The 27605-nt window shown below is 45.0% G+C and overlaps 1 protein-coding gene across 2 annotated transcripts in view; it reads right to left on the bottom strand.

Annotated features, from left to right (window-relative positions):
• The window catches only part of LIMK2 (LIM domain kinase 2), a 41317-nt gene that overhangs the window by 9131 nt on the left and 4581 nt on the right, over nt 1-27605 (bottom strand). For both annotated transcript variants that reach the window (XM_083147693.1, XM_083147702.1), the window contains exons 2-9: nt 15288-15357; nt 9840-9936; nt 8746-8855; nt 4222-4386; nt 3654-3744; nt 3386-3549; nt 2853-3027; nt 2687-2773 (exon numbers count right to left, since the gene is read on the bottom strand). In XM_083147693.1, coding sequence (XP_083003819.1) covers nt 2687-2773; nt 2853-3027; nt 3386-3549; nt 3654-3744; nt 4222-4386; nt 8746-8855; nt 9840-9936; nt 15288-15357 — 959 coding nt within the window. The remainder of the gene's footprint in view (nt 1-2686; nt 2774-2852; nt 3028-3385; nt 3550-3653; nt 3745-4221; nt 4387-8745; nt 8856-9839; nt 9937-15287; nt 15358-27605) is intronic.

The following is a 27605-nucleotide window of genomic DNA, read 5'->3' as shown; positions in this document are numbered from 1 at the left end:
TGGTTAGTTTCATTAACTTTATCTCAGTTCATAGTTTGCAGGTCATAGATTACGGTTTACCACAGTTTGCTCTTCGGGAGGCTTTCCACAAAGTAACAACTAGAGGGCAGACTAGCTCATACCTTTGTGCTTGCTCTGAGAAACCTGATCTTACTTTGATCTCCCGTAGTGTTTTGCAGAGGTGTGTCCCATCAGATCGTTCTCTGCTATCGTATTGGTTTATCTTGCCATGAAAACTGGCAAATGTAATCACTTACATCCCCTTTTCAGACAGTAACACTGGTGTTGCTGAAATAATTACAGATGCCTCTGTCCTTGGCATGGTCTTAACACCAGACTGACCTGCCAAAGAGGCTAGGGATTCCTAATACACCGAAATGTAATTGGTTAACACCTGGGTGAAGAAGGAACGTTAGCTGGGGGGAGAGGAGAGGCTTGTGGTGTCTACGCATAGAATTTGACGGCAGATGAGAACCATTTGCCCCTCTAGTTTGCCCCTTTAAGAGCTTGCGATGTGAGGGACGGAGGCATCAGCTCTCCACCAGAAATACGCTAGACACACAACTCTCTTTATATAATACAACAGAAGGACACCTCTCACACTCCATCAATTGTGGAATTAGCACTCTTAAAACTGTGGCAAGGGCATGATGAGATCTATGTCCACAACTACTGGAGTGAAGCAGGTTGCCTACACCTAATATAAAGGACACATATAAAATAGAGATAAAAGAATGACAGCACATGAAAATTTAAAGTCAGAGAGTATCATCAACAGATAAACGATAAAAGGTTTTTGGAATGTAGTGATCACCCATCTAAAACCACATATCAAAATTAATATTTGAGAATAGGGTACTTGTGTAGTTTCATGGCGGCACTGGGATCGCATCACATGCGATTTGCGTGCAATGCGATGGTACTTGTGTAGTTTCACGGCGCCACTGCCCACGGATCGCATCCCATGCGATGCAATGCGATTTAGCACACCCCCACTATCCACTTCACCCTGAAGCGAGGTGAGCGCAGCAAGCCCTGCGAGGGGACGCGGTACGCATCCTCCCGACCTGTTGATACCCCCACTATCCACGTGGAGTTGATTTTATAAAGTGTGGCGAGCCACCGAGCCCAAAGCATGGCAAGGGGACGCGGAAAATGAGCCCATCGGCATGGAGTCGATTTTCTAAAGTGTGGTGAGCACAGCGAGCCCGAAGTGTGGCGAGCCCAGCGAGCCCCGTGAGAGGATGCGGAATACACTTCAAGTAATCCGCATCCGCTCGCCACGCTTCGGGCTCATTTTCCGCGTCCCCTTGCCATGCTTTGGGCTCGGTGGCTCGCCACACTTTATAAAATCAACTCCACGTGGATAGTGGGGGTATCAACAGGTCGGGAGGATGCGTACCATGTGCGCTCGCCGTGCTTTGGGGTGACGTGGATAGTGGGGTTGTGCTAATAGTGGGGGTGTTCTAAATCGCATTTGCATGCAATGCGAACCGCAGGCAGTGGCGCCGTGAATCTACACAAGTACCATCGCATCACATCGCATGCGATCCCAGTGCCGCCGTGAAACTACACCAGTACTGAAAATAGCTATGGTTGTTTGTAAAATTAACTGAACAGACAAATGTTGGCAAAAAATTGCACAAAACCCACACTGCCCCCAACCATGCAACAACTTAAATTAGTATAACTGCTGCTGAAGTTTGCAGGGCAGACAGAGCAAGTTGGAGAATGAGAAGTTTAGTGAACAATGGAACTGGGGATGAAAGTAAAGCTGGCAACACAATATATTAGTCAATCATACAGCGTGCACACAAAATACAGAATTTGATGAATTCTGTGGTTGCATTTTCACCATCTAAAGTGCTGTACAGCTGACAATGAAAATTACATTAAGCAGGTAATGATATATTGTGCAGTCATGCGGTGAATCGTGTATGGTGTACAAAGATATGATCTATTCAGGCATCACATTGTGGAATGTATACCCATCTTTAGAGCAGGAGAGGCAAGGAAACCATTGGGAGAAAGGCTATATAGTACGGAATTCCTGATTGGCTAAAGTCTGGAAAAGGTCCTAATTTGAGTGCTGGAGTTGTGTGCTGAGATGTGTTAATTTTCAAGGCATGCTGCGTTTGCCATTTTCTTTTCTATAATTCAACATTCAAAAGATCTAAAACTACTTTTTCATAATGGCCAACCAGTCAGCATGCTCCGTACACACAGGGCCATGGGAGCTTTGTGCGGAGTGATCTAGCATCGTTCAGCACAGATCGATCAGCACACAGTTATGTGTGCTGAGCGATATATCACTGCCCGTGCTCTCAATAGCGAGAACACAGATGATGACCAGATGTATACTGCATGCAGTATAAATCTAGTCAGGCGATAACGATTCGCGAGACCACGCATCGCCGGGGGCCATACACATGGAGCAGTCTGTGCTTCATTTCTCACGGTTCTAATTAGATTGCTTAGGAATGGGGCTGTAATGGCCCCTTATGTTTGCTCCATTACTATTCGCATGCCTCCCCGACATTAAACATTTATTATGCTGCCTCCAGCCCTTCAGGTCCCTGAATAACTCTAAACTGTACCAGTTCTATGAAAACAGATTATTCTCTTTTGGAAGAAGAAAAAAAAATGCAACTTAAACCAAATTATGTCATAATGTGAAGCTATTTACCTCGGTCAGGAATGTTTTCTGCGTCTCCTCATCAAACTGTATTAACTCTTTCATGACCATTACTTTGCCTGTGGCTCTGTGTGTGACCTATAGGCAAAAAAGGTTGTAGTATATGGTTGATGGTAGAAGGCCGTTTAATGGGAGTAGTTAATCTAGAGACACACACCTTGATGGCTCTTCCAAAAAAGCCCTTCCCCAGCTCTTCACCATGAAGTAGTTCACATGGGCGGAAGATCTGCTGGGCACCACCTACTGCACAGCGGAGAGACTCTGAGCGAGACACTGAGTGAGGGTCTTTGGGAGAACAGGGTCCAGGGGAGCGGCTGTTACTGTTACTGCGTCTGAAGGAGGAGATATATTTGGTGAGGTAATCTAAATGGCTGTAAGACACAGACATATATTTAACTACGGTGAAAGAGAGCTGGATGCTGGTGTCAGAACAGCACACGGATACACAGCAGAGAGAAAGCTTAATATGGATCAGTCATAAGTAATTGGACAGAGTAGGAGTAACATTTAGCGGAAAAGCACGAGTGCATTAGGGAGGCAGCAGTGCTAAGAGGAACGTGGCTTACAGGACATGGTATACTGAACCAAGCATAAAAGACAGGTTAAAGTTTTTCAGTAGCAAAACAGCAAAAGTTGGTAATCGGAACATAGCTACAGTGAAAAAATAAAGCAATTCAAGTAAATTCTGACCGAATGGAGCTACGCCTGGTATTGCCGTCAGAGATGCACTTTCCCTCACGTGGGTGCAGGGAAGGAGATTTCAGGGGAGCTCTATTTGCCGGGGTGCTCAGTGCGGGGTTGTGCTCTACCAGAAGCTGCAGCGTCTGGTCTGTGCAGCAAAGCAAATTATCAGCCTGAGGGAAGGGCATAATGAAGAACAGCACATTACCAAAAACAAAAGTACAAATTGCCCAAGCCACCATCTACAACACAATCAATGGACATGGTAACTTCTGACCTCATTAGGAGGCATTGTAACGACAGAAGAGCCATTAATTTCCAAAATACGATCTCCTGGGTACAGCAAATTCTGAGCCTCAGGTGTCACTCTGTGAAGACATGAAACAAACTTGTCAGGTATTTCACATTTTTCTTACGATATGTAGCATTGTGATTTAAGACTGTATGATTGTCATCCAAACTAAGATCTTGTTTCTGAAGACCATGTAAATGTGCCAATTATTCTATGCAGGGAATTGAATTACCACAGCTAATTGATGTGCACCCCATCCTGGGTCTATTCAGCCAACACTGATCGGAGATATATTTTTAACTGCTTAAGGCTGGCAAACCACCCCCCCCCCCCCCAAAAAAAAAATCCCTGATTAACCACCCTGTATTCATGATCGTGGTTTACGAAAACACACAGGTCCAGGAACATATTCCAGATCCTGTGTGTCTTTGGCTGAAACCAGTCATTTTCTGCGAGGGAAATAAAATTGCAGTAAATATTTTTTTTTTCCCCCTACTGGAAAATTTCCCCTATATATAATAGGCAAAGAGTACTATCAGCCACTCAAACTCACTCTATGACCTGCATGTCCTCCACAGACACAGAGAAGCCCCTATTAACTTCAGCTTGAGGAGGCAGACGTAGAAGGGTGAGCATGTGGGTTTGTTGTTCTTGAGCAGAGTCGTTGCAAAGATCCTCAAACTGTGGCCGCAGAAGAAGCAGCTTGTAACATGGACCACTATGAGGGAGAGAGGAGGGAGAGTACTGATGCACACATTTACACCTGCTCTTCATATTAAATCAGTCAAAGCATAGTTCTAGCTCTCAGTCATAGAAATTGCTTATAGATTTGGTACTTGTTTCCTAGCACGGCCACAATCGTGGGGATCGTGTACCTTTAATTTAAGGTACACGATCCCCACGATGGACCCGATTTCCTTTGAAATCAGGTCCATTTTGCCGGCAAAGGTACAAAATCGGGGGCATTGCGTCGGTTGGGACCATTAACATTGGTCCCGACGCGACCGACGCGATGCCCCCGATTTTGCCATAGGCTTCAATGTTAAAATATTTTTTTAACATTGAAATCGTGAGCATGAGATGAGATGGACTTGATTAAGTCCATCTCACATTGAAAAAAATTTGAAAAATGTGAAATGGGCCAATATGACCCATTTCACATTATATATGGCCCCCTCGTCACCCCACGATAGACGCCAACCCGAAGCGTGGCGAGCGCAGCGAGCCCACGAGGGGCGGCGGTGCGCGTCCTCCGACCTTTTCATTCCCCTACAATCCACGTCGGCGTGGAGTTGAGAATATATAGTGTGGCGAGCGCAGCGAGCCCCGTGAGGGGACGCGTATACCTGTGAAGTTATACGCGTCCCCTCGCCTCGCTGCGCTCGCCACACTATATATTCTCAACTCCACGCCGACGTGGATAGTAGGGGAATGAAAAGGTCGGAGGACGCGCACCGCCGCCCCTCGCTGCGCATGCCACGCTTCGGGTTGGCGTCTATCGTGGGGTGGGGTTTACGTAGTAAAATTTGGGGGTCTAGGGAATATTTTACATTGAATCCAATGTAAAATCGGGTCCCAGGGACCCGATTTACATTTGATTCAATAAAAATATCGGGTCGATCGCATCGCATGCGACCAAATCGCATGCGATGCGATCAACGCGATTTTTCCGACACGACCACCCCGATGTGAATCGGGGTGGCCGTGCTAGGAAACAAGTACCATAGATTTTAGTGCTTCGATAAGGATTGTATATATTAAGCATTTTCAGCCCTAAAGTGTATGTTTTTCTCTAACCTCAAAATAGAGACAGTGTTCATGGAGTAACAAAGAGTACACAACTGGTCAAAAGTTTTAGCAATCCCCCAATTTAGATTGAAATTTACAGTCTTAATATCCTCAATGTATTAGCAGATATTTATTTGGCAACAGCCTAAATTATTTATTTGGCAACAGCCAAATACTAAGATATTTATTTGGCAACAGCCTTGTATTGTAAAGCACAATAGAATTATTGTACTTTACAATTAGCAACAGGACCCAGAATAAATTAAAACTTTGTAACAGGCAGATCGATAAGACTGGCATAGAACAAATAAACATGAAAAAATATATGTATATTTATAAACTCATATCTACATTTGGACTCCCCGAATTAGTCACCTTTGTAGATATTACTCCTAAACACCCTTGTGGCATTCTTTTTATAAAAAATATCACATTTTGTTCTAGACCAGGCCTGTCCAACGTTGGCCTTCCAGATGTTTTGAAACTACACATCCCAGCATGCTTTGCAATAGTTTTAGCATTCTCTAATAGCAAAACTGTGGCAAAGCATGCTGGGATGTGTAGTTTCACAACATCTGGGGGGCCACCGTTGGACATGCCTGTTCTAGACGTTCTTCCCAACACTGTGGCAGAAGTTACCACAAATATGTTGTTCTCGCAAGTTGTATTGCTTTCACCAATATGTCCAGTTATTTTCTTTATCTTTTTCACAAAGATCGCTCTGACATCACCTGGGGATGGGTTTGGGTTACTATCTTGCTGTAGGATGAACCCCTGTCCAACTAATGGTAGGTGCTGTAAAATGCTGTGGTAGCACTTTTGGTTCAGGGTTCCAGTAATTCTGTAAAAGTTGCTGATTCAGGATCCAGCCCCAGGCTATGACACTTCCTCCTCCATTATTATTATTTATTAACAGTTTCTTATATAGCGCAGCATATTCCGTTGAGCTTTACAATAGGATGTCCACCATTTGGTGTAACAGGGATTATTTTATTCAGCTGGGTTGGAAAACCTGCCTAGGATGTTTGAGCACAAAATCTAAAAGGCAACACTTTTAATAGCAAAACAATTTGAATTTATATTTTGGTCTTAACCCCTTCCCGACATTGCCTTTTATGGTAATTTTTTTTTTTTTTCCTCCTTGCGTTCAAATAAGCGTAACTTTTTTTAATTTTCCGGCTATATAGACACATGAGGGCTTTTTTTTTGCGGGACAAGTTGTACTTTTTAATGGTACCATTTACTATACCGTATAATATTCTGGGGAATCAGGAAATAATTCAATGTGGGGTAAAAAGAAAAAAAAACGCAATTCCACAATTTTGCGCTGGTTACGGTTTTTTTGGAGTTCATAGTTCGTTTAAAATGATGGGTTATCTTTATTCTATGGGTCGTTACGATTCCGGTGATACCAAACTTATATAGTTTTCGTTACATTTTACCACTAAAAAAAAAAATAAAAAATGTTACGGTTTTTCGAATTTGCGTCGCGTCGCCATGTTCTGCGGCTTATAACTTTTTTATTTTTCCACCTACGGACCTGGGTGAGGGCTCATTTTTTGCGGGCTGAAGTGTACTTTTTAATTAATACCATTATGGGATATGGGCGACTTTCTGATCTCTTTTAGCTTTTTTTTTTGGGTAGGCGATGCGACCAAAAAACGTAGTTTTGGCGTTGGGGATTATTTTCCGTTTACGCCTTTAACCGTGTGGGATAACTAATGTTATATTTTAATAGATCGGACTTTTAGGAACGCGGCGATACCAAATATGTTTATTTTTTTTATTTTTTATTTATTTTTATTTGGGAAATGGGGAAAGGGGGGTGATTTGAACTTTTAATATTTTTTTTTTATTTTTAAACTTTATTTTTTTTTTTTTTTACTTTTACTACAAGGCCCCCTAGTGTACTTGACCACTAGGGGGCGCGATCGCCTGTACTAGGTTCAGCCATAGAGCTCTATGGCTGAACGTAGTGATTTTATGCACTTCCTATTACATCCTGCCTCAGGCAGGATATGATAGGTATGCAGACACGGCCAGCACAGGGGTCTACATTAGACCCCTGGCTACCATGGCAACCGATCGGCACCCTCCGATCTCGCTGCGGGGGGCCCCGATCGGCGCCGGAGGGGGGCGCCCCCCCCTCCGATCAGCTATTTAAGCACTGCGGTCGCTTTGCCCGCGGTGCTTAAAGGGTTAAACGGCCACGATCGGCGAACTCGCCGCTCGTGGCCGTGAGAGCAGGGACCTGGCTGTAATATACAGCCATTACCTGCTCTCTTTCAAGCCAGCTCACTCCGTGAGCTGGCTTGATTCCCCCGCAACCGACATATGACGTATATATACGTCATATGTCGGGAAGGGGTTAAACACACCAGGAGGTGATGACATTTACAAGCCACCGCTTAGTAAATAAGCCACACACAGAAAGGCTGACTTTATAATGTTGAAACTTAAGGTGCCCATACAATGAGGCGATTTGGTTCGATTTCAGCCGATTGTGACCAATCGGTCTGTTAAATCAAACCAAATCGTCCCTCCCTGACATGCAGTCAGGTCCGATGCGCGGTCCCGTGCGCATTGGACCCGACCAGGTGGTCAGACCCGCAGGCCGTCCGACCACCCGTTCCTCCTTGTGGCTAGGCGGGCGGGAAGCAGGGATGCATGCGATCCATCACAACGGATAGCATGCGTCCCTGCCGCCGGGAAGGTCCCTGCGGCTCGCAGGCTGTCGGGTGTCCGTACACTGCTGCAAGACATTGCCGGCAGTGTATGGGCACCTTTACATAATTTAAGGTGGTCATACACTACTGCAAGAAGTCGCAGCAGTGTATGGCCAGCTGATCCCCTTGAGACACCCGGGACCATCCCAGGCAGCAAGATCACAAGTGATCCTTCTGCATGTGATGTAGCACATGTGATCCTTGTCTTTGCTGCCAGGAGGGGGCTAAGTCGGATGTGCAGCAGGTCTGACCTCAGTCTCCGATGCACATGGGGCCGAGCATTGAATCGGATGTCAAACACTTTTTCATCTGATTTCGGACTAGTCTATGGGGGCCTTTACATTACTTTTTCATTTTTTTTACAAACCTTTTATTTTTATACTTACCTATGTGCCATAAGATGTTTATTCACTGGACTGGAAATACATTGGGGTGTTCTATAAGTTTTGGCCAGTAGTGAATATGGATTCCACTATAGAGCTGGATTAAGCTATTCAAAACTACTTTAGGCACATGCAATGCTTTAGGAAGGTCTAGGTACATTGTTTGAACACAGGTCTCACCAGAATAGTGTTGTGCTCTTCACTAAACTGAATGACTCTCCCTCCCCGATCAAAGCTCTGCAGCCAGAGCATGAGAAACACTCTGGGTGGAACTTGTACTGGGAAACCACCTGGAAAAAAGATAGTGCAACTATTAACATGAGCATAAACCATTCCTGGAGGGAGACACTGATACAAAGATTAGCCTGTATCATAGTACCATAGAGCAGTGACCTACATTGAGGTGAGGCAGAGCCTTTCCTGTCATACGCCAGAGTTATGACTATACAAAGTATATGAAAAACACAAAGAATATATTAGAATTGTCGTCTTTGTACGATTCTAATACTTTTATGGAGTAAAAAAAAAAAAAAACTATGGTAGGTGAGGCAGTGCCTCCCCTGCCTATCTTTTCTACACACCTGTTCTCAGAACTCTGATACACTGCAGTTGTGTATAATGCCCACATGAACACTCGGGCTCATATAGGGTATGTAAATTGGCTCAGTGCCTCACCATTTGTCCCTGCCATATAGTAGTAGTCGTGTCACATGCACCTAGACATATATACATGATGCTGGAGTTTTTTGTGCCTGCAGAGAAATTGTGAACAGATGAAAGTGTGTATTGTAGCATTTATTCAGTTTATAAGATAATAGTTTCTTGTGTAGGTTCTTAAAGTTATATAGGTGCTTATTAGCGAATGCATATTTTCCAATTAAAATAACTGGTTAAAAACATGGGTGTAATAATCTGACATATGCCTTGCATAATATGGGCACATACACTACTGGTGCCACCCTGCATGCTTCTTATGATGCTTAATGTTCAGTATATTGGTTTAAGTGTAATTTTACATGAAGCTTTTATGAGTTTAAGTTACACCCAATGTGCCACCAACACATCAGCTCCTAAAAGTATTTCCCATAAAGTCAAAATATAGATTTGGTGAGTAATCCAATTTTCTCTCTGCAACTGGTTGTAATGGTTTAGAAACCCCATTTAGCACACATAGACCTCAGATAAACTACTCTTGGGGTTATAATTATAAGAAAAATAATAAGAAGAATGGTTAATCATCTGCACTGAAAATGGGTGCTGGCTGCAGGATTTACCATGGCTGGTCCCGTCAGATGCAATTTGCAGCTCACACATTGTTCAGGTTCCAAAGTCCAGGGCTCCACAGGGGAGACTTCAGTTGAGTCTGACGTTCTACAACAGAATATAAAAATTTTAACATAAGAAGCAGAGATATAGTGCACTCAATATTACCCAAATAAATCAAGGAATTCTCAATAGGAGTTGTTTTGAAATCACTTTAGAACAGGGGTTTACAATCTTTTTCGAATTAAAGCACCCTAGAGCAGGGGTGTCCAAACTTTTTGCGACTAGGGCCAGATTTGGTGAGGTGAAAATGTGGGGGCCGACCATTCAGCCTGACATTCTTTGAATCATTAATCACATCAGAATGGTCCCCCACATTCACTCTATGTCCCCCAGCCTGCCCCTTTACTGTATTTCCCCCAACTTGCCCCCATTCACTGTATGTCCCGCAGCCTGCCCCTCCTTCACTGTATGTCCCCCACTATGCCGCCTCCCTTCTCTGTATGTTTCCCAGCCCCTTGTGTGAGCCAGAGGAAGCAGAGGCAAAGCAGTCACTGCAAGGACAGGAGATGCTTGGGCTCCTGCTGCTGCCCTCCTGCGCTCTGCATGTAAAGGCCCCCATACATTAGTCCGACTTGTCCTAGGGACAAGTCGGACTTGATTTCCCCTGCAGCTCCCCGGGAGGGGGACACACGATTAGGCACTTGATGTGCCAAATTTTGCATATGATAAATCTCATGGATTTATCATATGCAGTCCCCGGGGAGCTGCAGGGGGAGAGCCGGGTGGGGGACGCTGGGGAGCAGCAGGGAACAGCTGGGCAGGGTGATCTAACAAATAGTCAGCTGGCCGGGGACACTGTTGATCCGGGCATGGGGAGAGGCTGGCAGGGGCAGTGTACACATAGGCAGCGGGCGGGGGGACGCCGGTGAACTGGCGAGAGAAACAGCTCACGTGCTGGGCAGGACCAGGCAGACGCAGCTTCAAGGAATAAAAAAAACAATACAAAGAATGGGGAGCCAGTGATTGGCTGAGAGCTCTCTCAGCCAATTGCTGATTGGCTGAGAGAGCTCTCAGCCAATCACTGCCTCCCCATTCGTTTGTATTGAAGCTGCGTCTGCCTTGTCCTCCTGCCCAGCAGTGAGCTGTTCCCCTCGCCGGTTCACCGGCGTCCCCCCGCCCGCTGTCTATATAGTGTCAGCTGCCCCTGCCAGCCTCTCCCCATGCCCGGCGTCTCCCGCCTGCTGACTATTTGTCAGCTCACCTTCCCCGGCGTCCCCCGCCCGCTGACCCTGCACATAAGATTTAGGAAATCTTATGTGCAGCCGGTGCGACTGCCCGACTCCGATCCGATGCGCACGGGACCGCGCATCGGGTCGGATAGGGTGTCAAAACATGCGATTTGGGACGATTTCTCAGCCCGATTCATTCGAATCGGGTGAAATCGGGCCCAAATCGCATAATGTATGGGGGCCTTTAGTCTCCTGGGCTGTGCTTCCCACATCTGATGCTCTGTCCGCTTCCAGCGGGAGGCTGTGGGCTACTTGAAATGACAGCATGGGCCGCAATTGGCCCCCGGGCCTGACTTTGGGCATGCCTGCCCTAGAGTATCAGAATGTTTCCACAGCAACTCTAGCACCCCCCCCCCCCCCCCCCCTCCCAAAAGAAAAATAGAATATTAAGTAGATTAGGTTTATCAGCGATAATTAGGGTCAGTTATGTGGTAAAGGGCAGGATTTGCTTCTGTTTGTACACATATTCTATGATTGGCAGCCGCCAGCACTGGTTTTGTCCATAAATAATTGCTAATAAATCATTTAAATTGGTCCTGGACCACCAAACCATGGAAAATCACAAATTCTTTCTAAATACAATCCCTGACCACTGAGCTATGCACAGCTCTCACTTTTGTACTGTAATTTCCTCTGTATATTTTTCATACGAGTAAAAAAAAAAAAAACACTGTTTTGAGGACTTTTGCAGATTTCCAATCTGTTTGTTATAAAGTACTTCCTCATTGTTCATTCTGCTTTTCTAGTTTGTTTTGTGCTTATGAAATGTAATTTTACCCTCCAGCTGGACATACTGTACATACTTAGGGTTACCACCTAGTCCCTTTAATTCCGGACACATGTTAATTACACAGGTTCTGCGGCAGTTTAAAATCAGGTGAAGTGGAGTCTTGAAGTCAGCCAGCCACAGAACCTGTGTAATTAATATGTGTCCGGAATTAAAGGGACTAGGTGGTAACCCTATACATACTACTGTAGCAAGAGTTTACTTTATACATGAAGACAGTTTGTGACATGGTTGGAGATATGAGGAATCTTATAATGGTTTATCTGCATCTGTATTTAGGCTTCATCAAACCACAGTGATCAAAATACCCGGTTTCTAGCCTTAACAAAGGTGGTACAGACTTATTAATATGTGGTGATGGTGGCCTATATGGGACTCTTTACCATGACATTCAAAGTCAGGAGATCAGTATGTAATCCTGGTGGCCGGAATCCCGTTGGTCGAAATACAGTTGCCGGAATCCTGACCGCCGCAATGCCGACAAGGGAGGGCCGTGGGTCCCCTTTCGCCCTTGCGGGCCCGGTGCCTCGCTGTGCTCGGCACACTCTTTTATTCTCCCTCTACGGGGGTCATGGACACCCATAGAGGGACAAAGTGCCGGCACTGTGGCGGTAGGGATTCCGGCGTCGGTATTTTGACCGCATCCCAAAGTCAGGTATAGCAACATACAACCCATTATCTTGTGGAAAGGACATGCTGGATATTAATCGCCGGGGCGAGAGTGACACATGGGGCTGCGCATCGCTATCTAATCTATCTAGTGTGATCACTTAGAAAATGCCTGGGGATCGCTACATGTGTAGGCCCCATTGTAATATATTATTACAATAATTGCAAATACTTATTTGAGGCAGCCATTCCCAGGTATACTTAACCAACCCATCTGGATTCCTTCCTTCGGGATGGAGTGCTCAATAACCTCCCAGTCGGGATTCCAGTGGTCAGTATACAGTCATCAGAAACCCCACTGTTAAATGCCCAACAGTCGAGATCCTGACTTACAGGGGCTATTCTCAGTCATTGGGCTGTCTTACAGGGCTATTGTCAGTCATGGGGCTCCCCGCTAGAGGGAGAATAGAACCTGTGGTGAGCGCAGCAATCCACCGAGCCCACAAGGGGCTTTGATGAGCTTGTCCCCCTGTTGGAGTACCAGCAGTCAGGATTCTAATGTCAGAATCCTGACTGTCGGGCCGCTATACCACACCCGGTGTCTGTATTCTGGCCACTGGTCATCCTTATGTATCCTGTTGTAAACAAATACAGGCTAAAGGAAAAAGCCAGTATATGATATCAATAAATGTCATAGGCTGGGTATTACAGAGCTAAATAATATACCTAAAGCTTTCATACTGAAATGAACCTCTTTTAACATACTCCCTCATTCCTCTGCAGCAGCTTCCCATATAGACAGAAGGGGCTACTGTAAATAAACATGCAATGACTATAGGCTTGCTATGAAGAAATGCGTAGTGCAGTCCTGTGGATTTAAAAACAAAGGCAGGGCTAGCATTGCCCCAGCTACTGAAATTATTCATCTCATATTTTGGCTTAAATACAAGATTAGGACATTATCCTAAACAAGAGGAGAAAATGCACCACGTACTGGTCACGCCCCCTTGACATATAATAATGAGATGGTGTAGCCAGTAAGAGGTAGGAGAAGCTGAGTGTTGGAACTCCAACCGGCTCTGCGGTACCAGGAACAACTTCAGCACCCAAAGGGGGAGGGGATTCATACCCTCTCGGTGTGGGCCGAATTCGCAACCTCGTTCTATGTTTAGGATCTGTGCAAGCGCGAATATACGCGTATAAAAAACCTCAGTGTTTCACACTCGCTCCAAGATAGGCAGGCAGGGGGTGGATGCAGGGGCCGCACAGCATTTCATGGGCGTGCCCACAAAAAATGCTGGGTGCGCCTATAGAAACATTTCGCATACCTCTGCGTGTCTAGTAGTAGTAGTAGTAGTAGTTTGACTAAAATCAGCATCAATTCTGAAGTAGGTGTCTAAATTGTCGAGGAGATTGAAGATGAAGTAGAGGAAGGGAAGAAAAGGGCAGGAGCGCTGGTGAGGTAAAGAGGTAGGGTGAGTACGTGAGGAAGGAGGGCCCTACTCCTAAGAGATAACAGACTAAAAGAAGGAGGCTGGACAAACGAAGAACAATAGGAATAGTAGGAATGGATAGAGGGGTAGGGTAGGCAGGATAGGAGGAGAGAAAGAGGTTAAGAGGAGGGATAGGCTAGTCTATGTCTGCTTGGGGCGGGTGGCTGGCATCACATGTCGTCAGTACCACCTCCGAATGCATCCATCTCTGGCCAGAATAATAGTCAGTCTAGACTATTAGCAAATTGTCATTCTATGGGCCGCATTTATCAATCAATATTTGCGTCTAAATCCCTGAAAACACCCATTTTTGTATCCCCCGAATGTATCAGGAGGAACCGCAGCAGGTCTGCGATCCCTCCTGCACCACTGCCGGCCAACTCCCCCATAGGTTTCTATCGGGAAGCAGTACATCCCATCCCCGTGCTACCGCCATTCTGAGCTGGAGGTACCCGATTGTAGCCTATGGGATACACACCACACTGCTGTGCGGGAAGTGCAGTCAGTGGAGTCGTGGGGGGGGTCAACACTAACCGCGCATGCGCAGATCCCTCGGCGCCCAGCTCAGCACATGCCAGGGACCGGCTCCTTTTGGAGTCCTGTTTCTGCGAGCGGGAGATGACACATCCCGCTGTTAGGCTTGCATTCTACAATGCGATCCTGAGCGGTAATATTCCGCCCAGGGCGATCAATGATAAATGGGCCCCACTATCATACCTCCCAACTTCGGCAGGTCAGCAGTCGGGACGGTGCTGCTGCGCGCCGGAGACGCGCCAAAATTTTCAGGGGTGTGGCCTAATTTGGGGATGTGGCCTATACTCGCGGCTCCGCGCGAGGCCACGCCCCCATTTTGCCGCTATGGGGGCATGACCCAGAGGCTCTGTGAGCCTCTAGCCATGCCCCCAGCCCCCTGGCTGCGGGAATAGACGCTGTGCGCATGCGCACAGCGTTTATTCCCCGCTGCTTAGCAGCTGACAGGGGGGGGGACTCCCAACAGCCCCCCCACACCGCGGGACACTGCCGCCCGCGGGTGGGACAGCGGGACAGGCCCTGACAATCGGGACTGTCCCGATAAAATTGGGACTGTTGGGAGGTATGCACTATGCATGCATAAATCACACCCACTATTTTGTAGTACACATAGCCACAGCTCCCCCACTAGGCCGTCTTATTTGCATTTTTGTTTATCTGCCTGTACTTTTTTGTGTTTTCCTCCTTCATTAAGAACAAATTAACCTGAAACATTCAGAGGGAACACTGCTGAAAACACACACTTACTGTGAGTCACTCTCCTCCATCTGGGCATTCTGAGGAATTGCGCTGATATCAACAGGAGTCTTCTCCGAAACTGGAAGCACAAATATTTGCAATTGATTACAAACTGCTAAGAATTAAAGTGACACATCCCCTCACCACACACTCCGCATCATGTTATGTTTTGGGATGTATAGTAAATGTCAGAGTTTATTTTTCAGGCATGTCCAAACTATGGCCCTCCAGCTGTTGTCAAACTACACATCCCAGCATGCCATGCCATAGTTTTAGCATTCCCTAATAGCAAAACTGTGCCAAGGCATGATGGGACTTGTAGTTTCACAATAGCTGGAGGGCCATAGTTTGGACATGCCTGATTTAAGTGGTTTATTATCATCATCCTTTATTTATATGGCATTAAATGGGATCTGCAGGACCTTACAGATAACACAAATGGAGACCGAAAGTGACTTACGCTACAGAACATTGCAGGACATGGACAATTACTGCAGCGGAGTGTTTGGCTTCCAGCAGCAATGGCTGACAGGAGCTGAAGTTTATTGTGAAATTGATCAGGGCAGGTGTCACCAGTACCAGTACTGCACAGGCAAATAGGGGGCCATTCTGGTTCATTCGCATGATAGTTCCGGCTCGCCCCCATCCTAAGGGGACTGCGCATGTGTATAGTATAATATGCACACGGGCAGCTCGCTTTGCGAATGGCTTCGGCAACTTGCTTAGTTGCCGAGCTGTTTGCAAAGATCGGGGTAGGAGAGACAGGGATCGCCTATGGGAACGCTCAGCATTTTATTGGCATCCCCAGGAAAACACTGGGTGTTCCCATGGGTACACTGTCAGAACGATGTCTGCCGGGGGGGGCGAGCAGCGGACATCACCGTCCCCTTCTTTGTTCCCACTGACTTATTTGTGGAGCTAGAAGTCATTCAATGGTCAGCAACCATCTAATGATATCTCCTGCAATGGAGGCATGCGAGAGGATGTATCTTCCTGCCACATCTCCTCACATGTTAACGAGGTGATTCGGCACCGGGGTGTGTGTGTGTGTGTGTTTGGTGGGTATTTGGCGGGGCGGCGTCTCGTGTGCTCGCAACTTACCAAGCAAACCAGAATGGGGCCCAAAGGGTACACTCGGGTCAGCCAGCAAGCACTTCACACAATAGATCCCATTCACTATTACAGGACTTTCATCGGGCTGCTCCCATCCTATGGAATGCCCTTCCATGCACAAATAGACTCTCCGCTTGCCTCCAAACTTTCAAGCGTTCCCTGAAAACTCACCTCTTCAGGCAAGCCTATCATATTTAAGTTCTACACACATAACCCTCTGAGGCACTTGTGTATTATAAAGCTTCCCTTCTGGACCTACAAGCTATGCTATTACTGGTGCCTGTCCTTGTGTTTCCCTCCTATATACCTAATAGATTGTAAGCTTGCAGCAGGGCCCTCCTACCTCCAAGTCTGTCCGTTATTACCCAGTTTGTTTTATCACTGTCTACTATTGTAAAGCGCAACGGAATCTGCTGCGCTATATAAGAAACTGCAAATAAATAAAATAAATAGATATGTAAAGATGCGCTGGAGTGGGGTAGTGAGGGACAGGTTGTGAAAGTAAAGTAATGGAGCCCACACACGCACCGATCCCGGCGTGCGTTGTGGGCTTAAGTAGCACACACAGCATTGCATCGTATGCCTTGTGCATACGATGTGCATACGATGCAATGCTATGCTAGAAAAAGCTAGTACAAAAAGTATGTGCAGCACATACTTTTTGTACTGTACGATGAGGTGCCGCGGGAGCGCACACCCCATCGTACAGCATCGCACCGTCGGGATCGGTGCGTGTGTGGGCACCTTAAGAACACGCACACACATTTTTTTTCTTTCAATTAAAAAAATGCAAAGTGAATGAACAGAAGAAAACCTAACCCTTAGTTCATGAACCCCATTATTTATGCTTTTAGGTAAGCGAGTTTAATATGGTGAGTATTGAGCTTTTTTATTTATTCAAGCAATGTGGTTAAAGGCCACTGCACTCCAACCTGTGAATGGTGAGTGCAGTTGATTTCTGCATGTGTGCATGTAATCTTAGTATATGTGTAAAAGGGGGATGCGGTCATTTGGTCTACAGCATGATGGTCGACACCATTAGGTTGACATGGGTCTAGGTCGACATAGGAAAAGGTCGACATTGTTGTAGGTCGAAAGGTCATTAGTTTGACATGGTCTAGGTCGACAGTCAAAAGGTCGACATGGGGGCCGACAGGCGGTATTTCATGCCATACCATCCACTAGGGTGTGGTGGGAGAATAAAATAGTGTGCCGTGCATAGCGAGCGATGCACTTTAAACTGTGTCCATGTCGACTGTTGACATTCAGGTAAAAAACTGTGAAAAACCCCATGTCGACCTTTTGACTGTCGACCTAAACATTGTCTAACTAATGACCTTTCGACCTAATGACTGTCAACCATCATGCTGTAGACCAAAATGATCCCAACCCGTAAAAGGATGCCTGGGCGTATGACCATACACTTGTGACCCTTTAATGCTTCACAAGATATGCGGTCATTAGGTTGACAATCAAAAGGACGACCACTATTGAACATGAGTTTTTCATAAAGAAAATATGACCGGCATGTTCATACTTTACCATCCCAGTGGACATAGAGGGAGAATATAACATTGCACTGAGCTCAGCGAGGCACCGTGCCTGAAGCATTGTGAGCAAACGCAGTATACTTATACCATATCCATGTTGACCTAAGTCAACAGACACGTTAAACGTGAAAAAATCATGCCGACCTTTGACCATGACGACCAATAGTGGTTGACCTTTTGACTGTCGAATTAGACACGGTCAACCAAGTGACTCATGCCCGTTTCACAGAGTGAGTGTGTAATGGAAATATATTGTACAGTGGGTGTAGTTGGCCTCACAGGGGATGAGATCCCGAAGGAATAGGGTTAGTTTAGTTCAGTGAGTATCCCTATCAAGATTTTAGGCATTTGGGGTGTCAGTGTCGGCATTCTGACCGCCAGCAATTGACTACTGGTGGCTGTGGTTCATTAGGTTGACACCAGGCGGTCAACATGCACAGAGTTGACACATGAAAAGGTTGAGATGAGTTTTTAACTTGTTTTGTCAATGTTGATACCTGAGCATGTGGACCCGCAATTAGCATACCGTGTCCCCTCACACTTCACCGGTCCCAATCCTAGTCCGCATGTATGAATAAGTAAAAAATAAAATAAAAAAAACCCTCAAAACTACACGTCGACCTTATCATGTGTTGATCATATCTATTTTGACTTTTTGCTCGTGTCAACTTTTTTACCATATGAAGCTATTGCAAACAGAGTGGGAGATAAATCATTTCATAGGTCTCAAGAATAAAACCGGTGAGTTTTTATGCAATAGCCACACCCTGCATTGTGTTATTTGTGCAGTCTCTTTAAAAGGAAATATGCTTTTTACTGGCCTAAAGCATCCAGGTCTCGCTTAGTTAATCTGTTTATGTGTACTCATATTTTAAGATGTGAAGCAATCACAGACACACTCATTCCTGGATTTCCACTATACTGCGTGCCAACAGCTTACAAATACATGTATTATTATTACGAATCCAAAACTTTATAGTGTTTAATATAAGCAGAAAATGGTTGAAAATGTTCAAGACATAATACAAATATTATTATAGATATACAGGAAGGGTACTCTTTACCTAGAACGGCGCCCGCGATGTCGGGGGTAAAAAATCGCGGGCATCGCGGTCATTGTATGCACATAAAAAAACGGGTGCGACGCGATGCCCGCGATTTTCCCATAGGGATCAATGTTAAAAGTCAGATTGGACGCGATTTTAGTGTTAAATGCCTCAATGCCCGCGATTTTTACATAGGAAACAATGTTAAATGGGCCACAGAGCCCTAATAGTCCCCCTGAAGTCTTAAATGGCCCCCACAATTTTTAACGCCACCCCACGATCAACGTGAACCCGAAGCGTGGCGAGCGGCGGCGGTACGCGTCCTCCGACCTTTTCATACCCCCACTATCCACGTCGGCGTGGAGTTGAGAATAGAATAGTGTGGCGAGCGCAGCGAGCCCCGCGAGGGGACGAGGATACCTGTGAAGCCCGCGAAGGGACGCGTTTACCTGTGAAGGTATCCGCGTCCGCTCGCCACGCTTCAGGCTCGGTGGCTCGCTGCGCTCGCCACACTATTCTATTCTCAACTCCATGCCGACGTGGATAGTGGGGGTATGAAGAGGTCGGAGGACGCGAACCGCCGCTGCGCTCGCCACGCTTCAGGTTCACGTTGATCGTGGGGTGGCGTTAACAATTGTGGGGGCCATTTCAGACTTTAGGGTGACTATTTGGGCTCTGTGGCCCATTTAACATGGTTTCCTATGGAAAAATCGCGGGCATTGAGGCATTGAACACTAAAATCGCGTCCAATCTGACTTTTAACATTGATCCCTATGGGAAATCGCGGGCATCGCACCCGTTTTTTAGTGCATACGATGGTCGCGATGGGCGCCGTTCTAGGTAAAGAGTACCATGCGAAGTGTCCTCTATATTCACTATATATTAAGGAGTATTAATGACAACAAGCCATGTACTGGCAGGGGTATGCTCACAGAACTGAGAAATAGCCTGTGAGGCCATTGGCATCAGGCTGCCCGCATTTAGTACATTGGTGCTCTGGGATTAAATGAGCTCTGGCACAGGAACTTGTGCACCACATGACAACAGCTAATTTAAATACAGGTTGAGTATAGCCCGTACACACACACATCAATTTGCTTTTGATTCAATGTTAGATTTGATTTTCTATTAGATCTTTCCATTCGAGTTGGCATTAGATCTGTACTTTTGCATTAGATATCAAATTCTATATACATTCATGGTATATTGTACACATTCGATTTACTAGATCGAAATCGAATGTAGATCGAAAGTGGACACAAAAAAACATTCAATTTCGTTTAGGATTCGATTTTGCTTTTATAAGCAAAATCGAATCGGGAAAAAAAAACAATCGATGCATTTGTACAGGGCTTATCCAAATTATAACTTTTGGTCGTCCGGTCGCGAGGTCGACATGGGTTTTTCCACTGTTTTTTGACCCGAATGTCGAGACAGTCGACATGGACACAGTTGGAAGGCAACCGCAGCCCCTCGCATCGCTCGCTATGCTTCGGCATGGTGCCTCGCTGCACTCAGCACACTATTTTATTCTCCCCCCACTCCCTAGTGGATGGTAGGGCATGAAATACCGCCTGTCCACATGTCGGGCCGAAAAACAGTGAAAAAACCCATGTCGACCTGTCAACCAAAAGTCATGTTGACTTTTTCACCTGTCTACATTCTATATGTCGGTATTTTGACTGTCGGTCAATGGTTGTCTGTATTTTGACCGTCGGGATTTTGACTGCATCCCCTACTGAGGACATGATATGTAACTGGCACTAAATATGTGCAAGAAAATGATTGCTTGGCATTCAAAGTCAGTATCTGAGATTGTACACAAACTTTGTTTCATGTTTTGAAACCTTGTTTTCTCCACAAATAAAATATATTTGTGTGTTTGAGGTTTTTATACAACATAAATGCAAAATACCTCAAAATACATCATTGGAATTTAAAAATATTCTGAAATACGGAATAATCAGTTATCCAAAATTCTTCTGGTGCCAAACATTTTGGATAAGGGATACTCAATCTGTATTGTATAATGCTTAAAATATGCCAAAGAAGACAAGGCTGACTTATAGCAAGTTCCATACCTTTTAAATCATTGCAAGTATTCACTGTGGTTGTTCTAACCATATTAAAGATTTTTGTTATACTAAATGACAGGTTTCTATTTACAATCAAACACACATTATATAGAGTGCCTTCTGTAGAATAGATATACCACCTGCAGCTGCTGCATGGACACCTGAGAGATAAACATTAATATGCCCTATGAAAGCACCCTTATTATTCTACAAAAGGCACATCATCTTTTGTTTGTGTGTTATTATGGCTAAGGGACCAAAAAAAAACACAACATATAGTGGTATTCAATCACATGATTATAATCAAACAATTGGTGGATACAAATCAATGCGGCACAGGAAATGGCTACTTAAATAGCCTTTATAATTCGCCACCAAAATGTGATTCTGCGGGAGATTCTCTAAGCTAAAAATGCGGTAAAAACCCCGTTATCCGGGTTTTTACCGCATTTTGGGATGCTGTAAGCATCCCCCGCCGGGTTACCGCGGCGGGGGGGCATCGCCAGAAAAATCTGGCGATGCCCCATGCTTCTATCGCAACCCTCCGCCGCCCCCCCCGCCGCCCCCTCCCCTGTGTCCGGGCAGCACAGCGCAGCCCGGACCTGTGACCTCCTCCCTGCACTGATCCTCTTCCGGGTGCAGGGAGGAGGAGAGCCCGGCGCAGCAGCGCCGGGTGTGGGAGGGAGGGGAGAGCCGCCGGGACCTGCTGGGACCCGGCGACTCTCACCGCAAAGGACAGCTCTTAACGCAAGAGCTGTCCTTTGCCTTAATTATCGCATATGTTACAGCATATGCGATAATTAAATATGCGATGGGCGGCGAAGGGGGGCGGAGATTCTTAGAGAATCTCCCCCTCAGACAGGTAAAGCCACCGATTCCATGTTAACTGCTGGATCAATGTTTTTTCCCTTGCACATAAACCTCTAATTTACAATGACTTTATCTGTATCAGATATTTTGTGGTAGCATCCCTAGGCCGGAAGTGCTGCTTTCACTGTGGGTGGTGGACTGCTATTTAAAAGGTATGTGCAACATTTTCATTGTAAGCCTGATGACAATGTGACAATACATTGAAATGTTGCTGATATTCATCTTTGTGTGCAGTCTCAGTATTTATGAGAATAAAAGTCTGAGTGCAATCGCCGTGATGGGATATATGAACATTTGATTGATGGTGGATCTGCACCAGACAGAAGATTGCACATATGTAATAGCAGTGTCGGCTGGTGGATACCTATAAGAGTCCTATTTGCAGTATAACTTCACAGGTGTATGAGTGAAGGCAGCATCGGATTGTATGGACTACAGAGCTGAGCTGAAGATCTCTATTTAGTTCTACTGCACAGGACTGTATAGTCTCTACCTCATTGGTGTAATAGAATAAACCAGCACAGAGCTGTGACACTACTGATGTCTGCAGCTGTAGTGTGTCCAGGACCCGTACTTCACATGCACCATGCAGATCAAATCAGAAAGGATTCCACAGGATAGTTGGAATATACAGTATAATGAGATGCCCCTTTTCTGTGCCCCTGAACCATTGATCATCAGGTGCACCATAAGGGTTTTCAGAATAATTTGTGCATTAGAAAATTGCTCAACTGGTCAAACATCAGAATTGCACACAGTAAGCGTCCACTTCCGAATCAAGCTCTATGTGCCATTTATACCCCTTTCACATTGCCAAAATAACCCTGGTTATTGACGGGTTGAGGCTGCATAACTCGGGTTGAGGTGGACTCTAAATGCACCACTTTTAAATTTCCCGGGTTGAGCAACCTGGCAGGGATAATAAGCCATGTTATACACGGGTTGGATCCGTGTTAAATGGGCCAACCTGAGTTATTCAACCCATGGTTCATTGTAAACTGCTTATTGGCTGCTCATTGTGTGTCTGATTACATCATCAGCCTGTGCCTCGACAGCAGAGTGCAGAGGACAGTACAGAGAGGATTTTGCTTACTTCCTGCACACAAAGCCATGGCAAATTGGAGTCCTGAAGAAGTGAAGGAGTTGCTGAGTATAAGGGGTGAGGTAGAGATTGCCAGGCAGCTGACAGGAACTGTCAAAGATTCTGTTGTTTACATCTGCCTCCTGCTCAGATACTGTTGTTGTGTAAAATCCCTATGTGCCCAATAGTGTGACCTCCTCCTCCTCAAATATCTCTCACTGGCTGAAGTAGAAGCAAGCATGAAGTCGGGGCTCCAGCCTGGTGCTCTGTCGGCCTTGATTGCTGCAATGCTGTGAGCAGGTGCCGGACGTCTCTCCGACAATCATTACTCCGATGTTGGAATCCAGACTGCTCCCTCATGGGGGTCCACGACCCCCATAGAGGGAGAATAAAATAGGTAGCGAGCTTAGCTCGCCACCGTGCCCGCAGTGTGGCGAGCCCGCAAGGGCTTCATTGCACTCCCCACGCTGTGCAGTCGCGATTCCGACGTCGGGCCAACGACTGTCGGAATCCCGACTGTCGGTGTGTTATACCCAGGGCTATTTTTCAGCAGGCTCCAGCAGGAACTGAGGCCCTTCTTCTAGTTCACTCTTCTGACAAAATATTTCTTAGATGGACAAAACCATGTGCACTGCAGGTGAGGCAGGTGTAACACCTGCCTCACCTGCAGTGCACATGGTTTTGTCCATCTAAGAAATATTTTGTCAGAAGAGTGAACTAGAATAAGGGCCTCAGTTCCTGCTGGAGCCTGCTGAAAAATAGCCCTGGTTATACCACACCCGCTGTGAGCTGGCCCTACCCTCTCCTTTTGTCCCCTTCTGACTTGTCATATTTCTGACATAGATGGTGTGTAAATGGCTGACCTGGGATAACTGAAAAGGTGCCAACCCTGCAATAACCTGGGTGAAAAGTGCAATTAAAAGGGTCCAAAACGGGTTGTAAATCCCAGGTGTGACCTGGGTTTGCAATGTGAAAGTGGTATTAATTATCTGTAATACCATGCCATTCTGACAGCACATCATACATAACCGATTCAGCCCCTACAAATAAAAACATAGCTATTCTAGATACAGCTGATATCAGATATGCTATCCACAAGGTTTACTGCTTTATAAAGCCAGCATGCATTCCTGCAGTCTGCATTGTAAACTGCTCACTGAGTCTATAGGTCATGGCCAGACTTGTAACCAGGCAGTCATAGCAAGTAACACAGGAAAATAACTTAGCACACACAAACACACACGCAAATAAAACCAAACAAGTCTTTTAGGTGCATGTTATATATAAAAATCGGTGTGTGTGTTCCCTATGGACTCCAAAACGGCGTGACCAATTTTGATGAAATTTTCAGGCAATCTTCAAATTAGCCCAGCGGGTGATCCTGTGAAGTTTGGTAGTGTTCAGATCAACTTAATTTTATTTATTTTTTGGCAATTTTCACAAAAGTTGTGCAACGGAACCAGATTGACCATCAAAAACAATTGTCACCGAATTTAATCAAGACAACAATCATCGGTGGCAAAGTCAAAGGCAAAGATATACTGATTCCACGCATACCGATGCTTTCCAATGATTTACCATTCAAATTCAAGCGTCTCGAGTTCCCTTTGCGTCTTGCCTTTGCTATTACCATCAACAAAGCATAAGGCCAATCGTTGATTATTGCTGGCTTAAATTTGGAAAATTCATGTTTTTCACACGGCCATTCGTATGTGGCTTGCTCCCGAGTTAGCACACTGAAAAATGTATAAGTTTTTACTCCAAATAAAAAAACGAAAAACATTGTCTATATACGCTGGCCTTAAGAAGACTTAATAAAATAAATATAAAATTTCCCATTTGCCTTAAATACATTCATTTTTTTTCTTGGGCGTAGCAAGGTACTGTACCTATAGATATCTGCTAAAACTTTGTCACATGACCGCCCCCATCCATCCACCTGAAGTCATTTGGCTATAGATAATTAGTGCTTCCTGTGCGAAGCCGGGGCGGGTCGCTAGTGTATTATAAGATTGAAACAGCACACAGAAACAATGCTATTATGGTGTAACGCAAGGAAATATTTCAAGTGAAACATAGAAACCTAGAATTTTGACGGCAGATAAGAACCATTTGGCCCATCTAGTCTGCCCCTTTTTTATCCTTCAGGTAATCTCAACCCTTTTTGATCCTTATTTCTTTGTAAGGATATTCATATGCCTATCCCAAGCATGTTTAAATTGTTCTACTGTCTTAGCCTCTACCACCTCTGATGGGAGGCTATTCCACTGATCCACTATCCATTCTGTGAAGTCATTTTTGCTAACATTTCCCCTGAACCTACCTCCCTCCAGTTTCAGTGTATGTCCTTGTGTTCTATTACTTCTTTTCCTTTGAAGAAAATTTCCCTCCTGTACTATGTTAAAACACTAAAAAAGTGTCCTGAGAACTCTAATATGGTATTTTATCAGCGACAGGGGTCAGCTTTAAAGACACAGAAATTCCCACCATTTTTGTTGAATAAATACCAGGGGCTTGTTCAGGCTTGCTAGAGGTATTTTAACTGCGGAGTATAAGGTATCCAATGTGAGTTTACCCACTCAATAATAATAGTAATAATAATAATAATAATAATAATAATAAAATAAAAAGCAAATAGGATTTTTCTGCGGCAACCAATGCTGGGCCACAATTTTACTACAATCTGATAGAAGACTAGGGGGGGGGGGGGGGGGAGCTTATGTAACATGTAATATGTAGTGAAAACACTGACAATGTCGGTCACCATACTGTCGACATTGTTGACATAACCAATAGGTATAAGGGTTAGGGAAGAAATACTTACTGGAATGCCAGAGACCGAAGGTTTGAGTTGGAAGAGATGGCCATATGACTACCGCAAGCCGTGCTGCAGCCATCAGGAGCAGGTACAGTAAGTCATTACGGGGCCACCAGGGAAGATATGCCAACTTTGTAACAGGTCACAAAATATGACCATGTGAAAATGTCGAATATGTGCCATCACTTATGAATTGCAGGAAATTATTCTTGCCAATTATAGAAGATGTATATACATACAAACATTAGCTTTGATGAAAACTATACTTTTAGTGATCCTAGATTTTCTAATACTTGTCTACAGTGATCAATACATGTACTATCTTCACAGGATGTATGATGTACCTAATGCTCATTATTAGCAACTAGTAAGCCCGCTCAAAGCAAAAGCTTCGAAAGCTAGTCTGCTACCTTCTGTTTTTGTGCATGTGTGAGAAAGATGTAGTTTTACTCTCTGACAGCAGATGGCAGTGTTTCAGACAGACACTCACGGATACTAGACATACATACATATACACATATATATATATATATATATATATATATATATATATATATATATATATATACACACACATATATATATATATATATATATATATATATATATATATATATATATATACACACACACATATATATATATATATATATATATATATATATATATATATATATATATATATATATATATATATATATATATATATATATATAGCTGATCAAACTATAATGTAAATCAGTGGACATTTCCCATCAACTTTAACATATACAATGTACTCCAATTACTGGATGGTATATGGTCACTAAGTTGACAAGGGGAAGGTCGACATGTCACTAGGTGTACAGTAAAAAGTTCAAAATAAGTGTTTTTACTTTTTTTTTTTAAGCCGACAGGCGGGATTTCATGCCCTACCATCCATTAGGTAGGTTGAAGACTCAGTGGTAGCCCGATGCTGTTGAGAGGAGAACCAGTGTGCCAGAGGTAGCGTCATCTGTCTGGGGGAGGGTAGAAGGTACACAGCGGCACCTTTATTGGGTAGGGTGGGTAATTAAAATGTACATAGCAGCACCTGTACTGGGGGGGGGGGGGGGGGGGTTAAAGGTACACAGCAGCACCTGTACAGTCTCCCACCTCTCTCTCTACCAGCACTCTCTCTGACACCAAGATTTTGCTATGGAGCCCACATCGTTCTAGTTACACCCCTGAATGCTTGCCATAATATCCCTAGATTTATGGTGTGTACACATGGTCCATTAGGCTTGCTATTCGATCCCAATGCAATCAGATCGCATCAGGATGGAATCGCACGGCAAGCCACCCGATCTGCACTATTTAGTCATTGCTGCCCTGTCTATCCGGGTTTCGATTTGTGCTGCCCAGGGAGCGCGCATTAGGATCGCAAGGTAAAAATCTGTGCAATCTGTGTGGCGAGAGGACACGGATTACTTGACCACAAGTGGGCTCACCACATTTTATAAAATAAACTCCACGCCGACATGGATAGTGGGGGTATGAACAGGTCGTAAGGACGCGTACTGCGTCCCCTCACGGGGCTCACCACGCTTCGGGCTGACGTGGATAGTGCGGGTGTGCTAAATCGCATCGCAGATCAAATCGTATGCAAATATCACATACGATTTGCATACGATCCGCTGGAAAGTGCCGCTGCGAAACTACACAAGTACCAAAAGGTTAAAGCTGTTTGCTGAGGGGAGGCGTAGGTTACAAGTAATTAAATTCTACCAAATTAAATTCTACCAAATAATTAAAT

Source organism: Crinia signifera, chromosome 1, assembly GCF_055691185.1.
Source record: "Crinia signifera chromosome 1, ASM5569118v1, whole genome shotgun sequence".
In the NCBI taxonomy this organism is placed as follows: domain Eukaryota; kingdom Metazoa; phylum Chordata; class Amphibia; order Anura; family Myobatrachidae; genus Crinia; species Crinia signifera.
The sequence above is the reverse complement of the archived record's forward strand: the minus strand, read 5'-3'. Positions and strand labels throughout refer to the sequence as shown.